The following is a 12,708-nucleotide window of genomic DNA, read 5'->3' on the forward strand; positions in this document are numbered from 1 at the left end:
TGTGTGGAGGCGTCCAGTGGTCAAACCAGGGGTGTGTGGGGGCGTCCAGTGGTCAAACCAGGGGTGTGTGGAGGCGTCCAGTGGTCAAACCAGGGGTGTGTGGAGGCGTCCAGTGGTAGCAGCTTGCTCCGTATGCCAAATCTTCAACTTCCTGCAGCCCAGCACAATACCAGACTGATTCGCCCACCCACCAACACATAACTAAACACACAAAGAATTAAACTTCAAATAAAGATCTCTCTGGTATGGAACCCTGGAATCTCAGTAACCAAGGTTCCAATGATTTGGGACATTTCCAGTAAAATTCCACGGGGAATGACAATTTTGTTTCATTCATTCATGGGAATCGGGTGTCACTGGCAAGGCCGGCATTTGTTGCCCATCCCTAATTGCCCTGGAGAAGGTGGTGATGAATGTATCCTTGAACCGCTGCAGTCCGTGTGGTGAAGGTGCTCCCACAGTGCTGTTAGGGAGGGAGTTACGAGCCCCAGGTGGGCAGAGGAAACGTTACAGGGACCACCCTCAAAGCCTCCCTGATAAAATGCAACATCCCCACCGACACCTGGGAGTCCCTGGCCAAAGACTGCCCTAAGTGGAGGAAGAGCATCCGGGAGGGCGCTGAGCACCTCGAGTCTCATCGCCAAGAGCATACAGAAATCAAGCGCAGGCAGCGGAAGGAGCATGCGACAAACCTGTCCCACCCACCCCTTCCCTCAACGACAGACTGTAATTCCAGTATTGGACTGTTCAGTCACCTGAGAACTCACTTTTAGAGTGGAAGCAAGTCTCCCTCGATTTCGAGGGACTGCATATGATGATGGCACCGCTTTTTGTAGCAGTTTGTTACAATTTGCTGGACCATTTCAGAGGGGCAGTTAAGAGGCAGCCACATTGCTGTGGGTCTGGAGTCACCTATCGGCCAGACCGGGTAAGGGCGGCAGATTTCCTTCCCTAAGGGACATTAGTGAACCAGATGGGTTTTTACGACAATCCGGTAGTTTTGAAAAGTTGAAGCATGGTAAGGAACATTTCTGAACCATCGACAGCTTAGCGATCTGACAACACGCACGTTAAAAGTTCACAGCACAAGTAGGACTTTCACTTCAGAAAATCAAAAAGATGACCATCATAGTTTACTTGGACTTTCTCATTTTCGCGATGAAGATGGGTAACTTCATTCAATAGGAGCCCAGTTAAACAAAACCAGACAGCTCAAGGGGCTGCAACTGAGGTTTATTTACTGGTTTATTTTTTTCCCATTCTTGAGACTTGAGCATTAAATTCTAGGCTGACACTCCAGTGCAGTGTTGAGTGAGTGCTGCAGTGTCGGAGGGTCAGTACTGAGGGAGCGCTGCAGTGTCGGAGGGTCAGTACTGAGGGAGCGCTGCACTGTCGGAGGGGCAGTACTGAGGGAGCGCTGCAGTGTCGGAGGGTCAGTACTGAGGGAGCGCTGCAGTGTCGGAGGGTCAGTACTGAGGGAGCACAACACTGTCGGAGGGGCAGTACTGAGGGAGCACCACACTGTCGGAGGGGCAGTACTGAGGGAGCACCACACTGTCGGAGGGGCAGTACTGAGGGAGCACCACACTGTCAGAGGGGCAGTACTGAGGGAGCACCACACTGTCAGAGGGGCAGTGCTGAGGGAGCGCTGCAGTGTCGGAGGGTCAGTACTGAGGGAGCGCTGCAGTGTCGGAGGGTCAGTACTGAGGGAGCGCTGCAGTGTCGGAGGGTCAGTACTGAGGGAGCACAACACTGTCGGAGGGGCAGTACTGAGGGAGCACCACACTGTCGGAGGGGCAGTACTGAGGGAGCACCACACTGTCGGAGGGGCAGTACTGAGGGAGCACCACACTGTCAGAGGGGCAGTACTGAGGGAGCACCACACTGTCAGAGGGGCAGTGCTGAGGGAGCGCTGCACTGTCGGAGGGGCAGTACTGAGGGAGCGCTGCAGTGTCGGAGGGTCAGTACTGAGGGAGCGCTGCAGTGTCGGAGGGGCAGTACTGAGGGAGCGCTGCACTGTCGGAGGGGCAGTACTTAGGAAGCGCTGCACTGTCGGAGGGGCAGTACTTAGGGAGTGCTGCACTGTCGGAGGGGCAGTACTGAAGGAGTGCTAAACTGTCACAGGGGCAGTACTGAGGGAGTGCTGCACTGTCAGAGGGACGGTACTGAGGGAGTACTGCACTGTCAGAGGGACGGTACCGAGGGAGTGCTGCACTGTCAGAGGGACGGTACTGAGGGAGTGCCGCACTGTCGGAGGGGCAGTACTGAGGGAGCGCCGCACTGTCAGAGGGACAGTACTGAGGGAGTGCTGCACTGTCAGAGATGCCATCTTTCGGATGAGACGTTAAACCGAGGCCCCGTCTGCTCTCTCAGGTGGATGTAAAAGGTCCCACGGCATTATTTCGAAGAAGAGCAGGGGAGTTCTCCCCGGTGTCCTGGGATAATATTATCCCTCAATCAACATAACAAAAACTGATTATCTGGTCATTATCACAGCACTGTGTTTGGGAGCTTGCTGTGCACAAATTGGCTGCCGCGTTTCCCACATTACAACAGTGACTACACTCCACAAAGTGCTTCATTGGCTGTAAAGCGCTTTGACACGTCTTGAGGTCGTGAAAGGCGCTATAGAAATCCAAGTCGTTCTCCCTTTGGACTTGTTTGGAATTAATTTAAGCCGTGACAGATGACTTCACGAGTGATGCATCTTGGGAGGCATCACTGAACCCAACCAACGGTGTGAGAAAACCGGTTCCACAAGTACACAGCTCAAGTGATGATTGATTAAAGACGTGTGTTTTTGCTGGCCAAGTGGTTGCGCTCTGTGAGTTCTGACGGAAGGTCACTGACCTGAAACGTTAACTCCGACTCACTCTCCACTGAAGCTGCCTGACCCACTGAACGTTTCCAGCATTCGCTGTTTATATTTCAGATTCCCAGCATCCGCATATTATGCTTTTGCTTAAGAGCTCTTCACTTGTAAACAGGGTAGTTTCGGCCACATTAACTCCAGCAGTACCTCGAGCCCACTTGGCAAACTGTATCTAAACACACTCTTGCACTTAGATTACTCAGGTGTGCCCCGCAGGGAGAGTATGTGCGTACACTCCACATCGGGCAAACAGTAACTCTACTAATGTGGCTCTCAGCAGCTTGGACACTATAGCAACCAGCATAATGCTTAAAACATGTCAAGCCAGACACTTGGCTGGTCAGAAAAGTGCTCTACTCGGAACTCCTTCACGGCAAACGAGCCAAAGGTGGGCACAGGAAACGTTACAAGCCTCCCTGATAAAGTGCAACATCTCCACTGACACCTGGGAGTCCCTGGCCAAAGACCGCCCTAAGTGGTGGAAGTGCATCCGGGAGGGCGCTGAGCACCTCGAGTCTCGTGGCCGAGAGCGTACAGAAACCAAGCGCGGACAGCGGAAGGAGCGCGCGGCAAACCTGTCCCACCCTCCCCTTCCCTCAACCACTGTCTGTCCCACCTGTGACAGGGACTGTGGTTCTCGTATTGGACTGTTCAGCCACCTAAGAACTCATTTTTAGAGTGGAAGCAAGTCTTCCTCGATTCCGAGGGACTGTCTATGATGATGAAGCTTAAAACATGTCAAGCCAGACACCTGGCTGATCAGAAAAGACATACTATTTTACATTTAGCTTCTTCAGTGGCGAGATTCAGTGCCTGCATTCACACTCAATTCACTCAAACAAGTACATAATAGTAACTAAACCTGGGGGGAGGGGGGAGTGACCAAACTGGAGCTACGTGCCCTCCCCGAGCCCTGCCAATGTGCCTCACCAAGAGTTGGCAATTTCCGATTTGCACGTCTATCTCTTTGCTGCTAGTTTGCTCTGTTTGAATTTCATCACCTTGGCAACCTCATTGGAAATTAATTCGAAAATGGAAACACCCAGATCTGTTGGTATCAGCATAAGGACATAAGAAATAGGAGCAGGAGTAGGCCACCCGGCTCCTCGAGCCTGCTCCGCCATTTAATATCATGGCTGATCCGATCATGGACTCAGCTCCACTTCCCCGCCCACTCCCCATAACCCTTTACTCCCTTATCGCTCAAAAATCTGTCTATCTCCACCTTAAATATATTCAATGTCCCAGCCTCCACAGCTCTCTGGGGGCAGAGAATTCCACAGATTCACCACCCTCTGAGAGAAGAAATTCCTCCTCAGTTCCGTTTTAAATCGGTGGCCCCTTATTCTGAGACTATGTCCCCTAGTTTTAGTTTCCCCTGTAAGTGGAAATATCCTCTCTCTCTCGATCTGGACAAATTATCAGGAACAAAGACTGACCTTACGAGCTCCTCCGTTGGGCCCAGAGCATGCACACAAGTGCCCCTACTCTAAATCATCTGAATCAATATTAAAACAATTAATTTTGTATTTTCTTCCCCCCCCAAATGCTGGAGCACTGCAGTTGTTTAACTTTACAATTGCTCCCAACATCAGAACACACCCAGAATCTAACCCTGCACATGCGTCGATATGATGCACCATTTGAGTTGAACACAGGGCACACATGCTGTTGCTATATCCCTAGCTCATACACAACCAAATCCAACTGCAGCATTTGATCCATACTGTATTCGCTGCTCACGGTGCAGCCTTATCTACATTGGGTGACCGCTTTGCGGAGCACCTCCGTTCAGTTCGTAAGCGTGACCCCGAGCTTCCGGTCGCCTGTCACTTTAATTCCCTGCGCCCCTCCCACTCTGACCTCTCCGTTCTCGGCCTCCTACACTGTTCCAATGAAGCTCAACGCAAGCTCGAGGAACAGCACCTCATCTTTCGTTTCGGCACTTTACAGCCTCTTGGACTCTTCCCTTTATTTTTACAACACCGCCTTTTTTTAAATCCCGTATCCGCTGGTGACGATCACGCCATTCACACCCTATCTAGACGCATCATTTGTTTCCTAACTTGTGCCATTACCCTCTAATTTTTGCCCATCATCACTTTTGTCTCTCAAATCTCTCCGGCCTTCCACCCTATCACAGACCTTCCCTTTGGTTCTGCAGCTCAATATATCGCACCACGCAGTGTTTACCCACAGTCACCGGGGACCACCTGATGAGTCGCTGCACTTAGCTTTCAAAGTTCATAAAAATAGGAGATTCCTTGGCAGTTGAAAGCCATTTACTAAAACCACCACTTACAACACAAAAGGCCACTCAGTCCACTGCACCTGTACTAGCTCTTTGCTAAAACAATTGAAAAATATAGAATAGAAATTATAGAAATTTACAGCATGGAAGGAGGCCATTTCGGCCCATCATGTCTGTGCCAGCTGACAAAGAGCTATCCATACGAGACTCCCCAAGCAAATGCTTTAAGTGGAGCTCCTTCGTGGTAAACGAGCCAAAGGTGGGCAGCGGAAACGCTACAAGGACACCCTCAAAGCCTCCCTGGTAAAGTGCGACATCACCACCGACACCTGGGAGACCCTGGCCGAAGTCCGCCCGGGAGGGCGCTGAGCACCTCGAGTCTCAACTCAAAGAGCGTGAAGAGGTCAAGCGCAGGCAGCGGAAGGAGCGCGCGGCAAACCAGCCCCGCCCACCCCTTCCCTCGACGAATGTCTGTCCCACCTGTAACAGGGTCTGAGGCTCTCGTATCGGACTGTTCAGCCACCAGAGAACTCACTTTGGGAGTGGAAGCAAGTCTTCCTCGATTCCGAGGGACTGCCTAAGACGATGATCCAGCCTAATCCCACTTTCCAGCTCTGGGTCCGTAGCCCTGTCGGTTACGGCACTTCAGGTGCACATCCAGGTACTTTTTAAATGTGGTGAGGGTTTCTGCCTCTACCACCCTTCCAGGCAGTGAGTTCCAGACCCCCACCACGCTCTGGGTGAAAACATTTCCCCTCAAAATCCCCTCTAAACCTCCTACCAATTACTTTAAATTTATGCTCTTGGTCCGTAGCCCTGTTGGTTACAGCACTTCAAGCGCACATCCAAGTAATCACACTGCCTTGCGCACTCCCCATAGCCTTCTCTCTTCTTCCGCTTCTACTAGTTATCATCTTGCACTTACAGGATGCTAGCACTCTGGTTCAACCCTTGCTATGGTAAAGTATTCAATGCTCCAACAACCTGCTTAAAGCTGTTTCTTCAACCTCTCCTCATTCTCGGAAATTGATAACTCTTCAACAATGACTATCCAGCCAGAGGAAATAGCCTTTGCCTGGTTCCACCATCACAACTCTCGATATTAAAAACCTCTAGTCCCAGTATCTCGGAGTCTCTCGATAGCTTCCCACCCCGGGTATCACCCTGGTTGATGGATCGATAGTTTAAATCACATCTCGAGCCCTCGGGGAGCTGCCGGTAACGGACGTACCACCTACCTTGCGCGGAGCGAGCTGAATGGGCGTGATGTAGGACGGGTCGACCAGCGGCTTGGGCCGTTTGGCCGTGTCCTCGAGCAGGCTCTGCCATTGCCTCGGCAGCCCGGTAAACTTCTGCTCCTGCTGGTCAAAGCCGGTGTGAACGCGGTGCTCGAAATTCACCGGGGCCGAGATCTCCACTCTCTTCTTCTTCTTTCCGAACATAATTTGAGATGAATGTCAAAATCCTGGCAGGGTGATGAACAAAAGGGTGAGCCGATGCTCAAGAAACATGCAAACATTTTTTAAAAATTTAAATCACCAAGGAATGTTGCAATTTAAAAAACATAAGTGCGTTCCATTATAAAATATATGCAAATTAAGAAAGAATCAACAGTCACAACATTCTCCACGCAAAGTAATTATGTTTGCCTACATTACTGCCACTGCACTCCAAAAGCAATCCACTGTGTGAAGTGTTTTGACGAGACGTTTCAGTATGATTTATGATTTATTAATGACTGAGAGTGCAGGCAGCATCTGTGGTACTCCACTGCTGGTCGTACAGTACAACTTGTATTTATACAGTACAGAAGAATAAGAACATAAGAAATAGGAGCAGGAGTCGGTCATTCGGCCCCTCGAGCCTGCTCCGCCATTCAATAGGATAATGCCTGATCTGATCTTGGCCTCAGCTCCACTGCCCCGCCCACTTCCCATAACCCCTTTATTCCCCAATCGTTCAAAAATCTGTCTATCTCCACCTTAAATATATTCAATGACCCAGTCTCCACAGCTCTCTGGGGCAGAGAATTCCACAGGTTCACGACCCTCTGACAGAAGAAATTCCTCCTCGTCTCCATTTTAAATGGGCGACCCCTTATTCTGAAACTATGCCCCCTAGTTCTAGATTCCCCCACGAGGGGAAACATCCTCTCTGCATCTACCCTGTCCAGCCCCCTCAGAATCCTGTACGTTAATGAGGCCGCAAGGTCTGTACATTATACAAATCCTGATGATTTGCTTTTTTTTGCCGTCTCCTCACGGACTCCTGCTGGCAGACGATTCCACGATGGTCCCATTACAACAGTGACTACACGCCAAAAGTACTTCATTGGCTGTAAAGCGCTTTGAGACGTCCGGTGGTCGTGAAAGGCCTTGTATACATTTAAGTCTTTCTCTCTTTACTTTGTCCAAGTGGCAAGTTCTCGTGTTTGACCCTAGACAGTGAAGGTTGAATGTAGGCTGCTCGACTGCTGTGAGCATCATAGCTGATCCCGCTCTCACCCAGATACACGTACACACACACACACACAGACACCCACACACACACACACACGCAGACACACATACACACACACACATACACACACACACACACACATACACACACGCAGACACACATACACACACACACACACACACACAGACACACATACACACACATACACACACACACATAGACACACACAGACACACACACACACAGACACCCACACACACAGACATGCAGACACCCACGCAGACACCCATACCCACACACACACGCGCGCAGACACCCACGCACACGCGCGCAGACACCCACCCACACGCGCGCAGACACCCACACACGCGCGCGCAGACACCCACACACGCAGACACAATTCAAGCGATCACTGGATCAGAAGTGCGTGCCACATTGTTCGTATGCCTGACACAAGACTCCCAAGGCAAGCGCTCTACTCGGAACTCCTACACAGCAAGCGAGCCCCACATGGGCAGAGGAAACATTACAAGGACACCCTCAAAGCCTTCTTGATAAAGTGCAACATCCCCACCGGCACCTGAGAGTCCCTGACCAAAGACCAGTCCGCCCTAAGTGGAGGAAGAGCATCTGGGAGGGCGCTGAGCACCTCGAGTCTCATCGCCGAGAGCATGCAGAAACCAAGCGCAGGCAGCGGAAGGAGCGTGCGGCAAACCAGTCCCACCCACCCCTTCCCTCAACCACTGTCTGTCCCACCTGTGACAGGGACTGTGGTTCCCGTATTGGACTGTTCAGTCACCCAAGAATTCACTTTTAGAGTGGAAACAAGTCTTCCTCAATTTCGAGGGACTGCCTACAATGATGATGGATCAGGAGCAGGAACTTTGGCCCATCTCCCTTCTCTAGCCCAGGACTGCTGAGGCTAACTGAGTCACTAGACAAAGAACATTTTGCTTGCGGTGCATTGGCCTGGAGACTTGATTGCAGTGTGACGATGACAGAGCATCTTCAAATCACAAGCTCGGAGGTGGAGCGATTGAAGTCGAGAATTCGCAAGAGATCAGAATTGGAGGAGCGCGGATATCTCGAAGGGTTGTGGGCTGGAGGAGGTTACAGAGATAGGGAGGGTGCGAGGGGGCCATGGAGGGATTTTAAAACGAGGAAGAGAAATTTGAAATCGAAACGTTGCTGAACCAGGAGCCAATGTAGGTCAGCGAGCACAGGGGGTGATGGGTGAGCGGGACTCGGTGCGAGTTAGGACACGGGCAGCCGAGTTTTCGATCACCTCTAGTTTACGTAGGGTAGAATGTGGGAGGCCGGCCAGGATTGCGTTGGAATAGTCAAGTCTAGAGGTAACAAAGGCATGGATGAGGGCTTCAGCAGCGGATGAGCTGAGGCAAGGGGCAGAGACGGGCGATGTTCGAGGTGGAAATAGGAAATAGTCTGTGGTTTGTGGGATCTTGTGTGTGCGCAGATTGGCTGTCACATCTGTCTGTAAAACAACAATGCCTTTGGCTGTGAAGCGCTTTGGGACATTACAAGGCATATATATATATATATATATAAACGAAAGGGCCCTGGTGAGACCGCACCTGGAGTATTGTGTGCAATTTTGGTCTCCTTACCTAAGAAATACTTGTCATAGAGGGAGTGCAACCAGACTGATTCCTGGGATGGCAGGACTGTCGTATGAGGAGAGATTGGGTCGACTAGGCCTGTATTCACTAGAGTTTAGAAGAATGAGAGGGAATCTCGTTGAAACGTATAAAATTCTGACGGGGTTGGACAGACTGGATGCGGGGAGGATGTTTCCCCGGGGCTGGGATGTCTAGAACAAGGGGTCACAGTCTCAGGATACGGGGTAGGAAATTTCGGACTGAGATGAGGAGAAATGTTTTCACTCAGAGGGTGGTGAACCTGTGGAATTCTCTACCACAGAAGGCTGTGGAGGCCAAGTCACTGAATATGTTTAAGAGGGAGATAGAGAGATTTCTAGACACAAAAAGCATCGAGGGGTATGGGGAAAAAGCGGGAATATGGTGTTGAGATAGAGGATCAGCCATGATCATATTGAATGGCGGTGCAGGCTCGAAGGGGCGAATGGCCTACTACTGCTCCTATTTGCTATGTTTCTATGTTTCTAAAGTTCTCTCTTTCCTACATGGTTAAGAAACCCATAAGCCTATTTTATCAATTTGTAAGTCAGATTCTAATCGTGATGAAAAGTACGCAGAGACCCAAAAGGACACTGTAAATTTAGAATCTAAATAATGCTCAATTAATTCCTTTGCAATAGACCTTGGGCTCCATAATAAAATATAAATCACAGCTCTGGAATTATTCAATGGTGCCAAAGTACATACATGATAATATTAAACAAGTCCATATTCAGTGACATGAACTGTTAAATCATACACCTGTGACAGCACCTTCTTTGTATTGCTAATACATGCTCTCTAATGGCGATCATAAATCCCAGTCCTTGGAAAATACACTCACAGAGCTTCAGGAATAACAGAGTGCAGCCTGCATTCATATCACTGATTTACAGTCAGCAGATACTGCTGCTGGGCTACAAAACGGAGAACGGCACTGTACTGACGTTAAACAGCTAGCGCACACCAACACTAGAGCCTGCAATTTCTTGCTGATGGCTTGGTGGGTGAATGCACTAGCTGGTATAGTCATCATCATAGGCAGTCCCTTGAAATCGAGGAAGACTTGCTTCCACTCTAAAAGTGAGTTCCCAGATGATTGAATAGTCCAATACGGGAATTACAGTCTCTGTCACAGGTGGGACAGACAATAGTTGATGGAAAGGGAGAGTGGGACTGGTTTGCCGCACGCTCCTTCCGTTGCCTGCACTTGGTTTCTGCATGCTCTCGGCGACGAGACTGGTATAGTACCACGCCACACGAACGTACGAACAATGACGGACAGGTAAAGACCATCTGGTCCACCTAGCCCGTCCCACACAATCGCGATACCTTGTGATTTACAGCGTACACACGCCACCCCATCCGAAACCATGTGATCTCCTGGGAGAGGCAAGACAAACAGATTAAAAACCCCAGGCCAATTTGGGGGAAAGAAAGCTGGGAAATTCCTCTCCGAGCAGACCAGGTTAAATCCCCAGACTGTGCTGAGTTTGCTGATTACTGGCAAAGCAATTGTTACATAGAAACATAGAAAATAGGTGCCGGAGCAGGCCATTCGGTCCTTCGAGCCTGCACCACCATTCAATAAGATCATGGTTGATCATTCACCTCAGTACTTCTTTCCTGCTTTGTCTCCATACCCCTTGATCCCTTTAGCCGTAAGGACCATATCTAACTCCCTCTTGAATATATCTAACGAACTGGCATCAACAACTCTCTGCAGTAGAGAATTCTACAGGTTAACAACTCTCTGAGTAAAGAAGTTTCTCCTCATCTCGGTCCTAAATGGCTTACCCCTTATCCTTAGACTGAGTCCCCTGGTTCTGGACTTCCCCAACATCGGGAACATTCTTCCTGCATCTAACCTGTCCAGTCCCGTCAGAATTTTATATGTTTCTATGAGATCCCCTCTTATTCTTCTAAACTCCAGTGAATACAGGCCCAGTCGATCCAGTCTCTGCTCATATGTCAGTCCTGCCATCCCGGGAATCAGTCTGGTGAACCTTCGCTGCACTCCCTCAATAGCAAGAATGTCCTTCCTCAAGATTAGGAAACCAAAATTGAACACAATATTCCTGCATTTGTCTTCTTCACCCCTGGGCCATTGCTCTTTTTAAAATTCATTCGCGGGATGTGGGCATCACTCCAAGGCCGGCTTTTATTGCCCCTCACTAATTACCCTCGAGAAGCTGGAGGTGAACCGCCTTATACAACTGAGTGTCTCACTGGGCCATTTCAGAGGACTGTTAATAATCAACCACATTGCTGTGGGTCTGGAGTCACATATCGGCCAGACCGGGTAAGGGCGGCAGATTTCCTTCCCTAAAGGGCATCAGTGAACCCGATGGGTTTTTATAACAACCCGGTAGTTTCATGGTCACCGTGACTGACAACTAGCTTTTTAATTGCAAATTTAAAATTGAATTTAAACTCTCGCAGCTGCCGTGGTGGGATTCGAACTCGTGCCTCCGGGTTACGAGTCTAGGACTATCACCACTAGGCTACTGTACCCAAACGCTGCAGACCACTATCCCGTGTGAGCGTGTGGATGTCAGGCAAGGACTGGTTGTGATTCTGTCGGCACCACTGGACTGCCTGCTGCCGTTGGGCCGTGAGACTCGCCGAACATCTCTGCCACAAACATTGCAGCCTTTAGAGTGGAGAATGGAAGGGTTCTTTAAAAAAAAATGAAGAGTGTAGTATTCACGCACACCACCTACATATTAAACAGCTTCATTATTCTGTCACTGGTTAAGGTCAGGAGATTCTGGTGGTGAAATATGACCCAAACGTTTCCAACTCTTGTCTCTAATTCCCAGCAGTTAGTTTAACATTTTGAACAGGGTAGCCTGTGAGAGCGCCGTATTAACACGCAATAGGCTGCACTTCTCCAAAGCAAAAAAAAATTCTCTAGTTGGTGCTGCGGCCTGTATACACATCAACTCACAAAGCCACGACTTCGCCCTCAGAGGAAAGAAGCTGGTCTATATTTTGGAACGGTGACAATGCCTGGTTTAAAGGGAAATGCACAAGAGCGAGCACACCAGCCTCCGAGTCAATAGGTTGTGGGTTCAAATCCCACTTCAGGCACTTGAGCACATGAATCTGGGCTGACACTCCACTGCAGTGCTGAGGGAGTGCCGCACTGTCGGAGGGGCAGTGCTGAGGGAGCGCCGCACTGTCGGAGGGGCAGTGCTGAGGGAGTGCCGCACTGTCGGAGGGGCAGTGCTGAGGGAGTGCCGCACTGTCGGAGGGGCAGCGCTGAGGGAGCGCCGCACTGTCGGAGGGGCTGCACTGAGGGAGTACCGCACTGTCGGAGGGGCAGTGCTGAGGGAGTGCCGCACTGTCGGAGGGGCAGTGCTGAGGGAGCACCGCACTGTCGGAGGGGCAGTGCTGAGGGAGTGCCGCACTGTCGGAGGGGCAGTGCTGAGGGAGCGCCGCACTGTCGGAGGGGCAGTGCTGAGGGA

The 12,708-nt window shown here is 50.3% G+C and overlaps 1 protein-coding gene across 1 annotated transcript in view; it reads right to left on the reverse strand.

The window, feature by feature from the left end:
* The window catches only part of LOC139239025 (serine/threonine-protein kinase PAK 5-like), a 59,370-nt gene that overhangs the window by 26,095 nt on the left and 20,567 nt on the right, over positions 1-12,708 (reverse strand). Inside the window, exon 3 of the mRNA XM_070867528.1 lies at positions 6,362-6,588. Within this exon, the coding sequence (XP_070723629.1) occupies positions 6,362-6,565 (204 nt within the window). The 5' untranslated portion in view covers positions 6,566-6,588. The remainder of the gene's footprint in view (positions 1-6,361; positions 6,589-12,708) is intronic.

Source organism: Pristiophorus japonicus, chromosome 26 (genome assembly GCF_044704955.1).
Source record: "Pristiophorus japonicus isolate sPriJap1 chromosome 26, sPriJap1.hap1, whole genome shotgun sequence".
Lineage (NCBI taxonomy): Eukaryota > Metazoa > Chordata > Chondrichthyes > Pristiophoridae > Pristiophorus > Pristiophorus japonicus.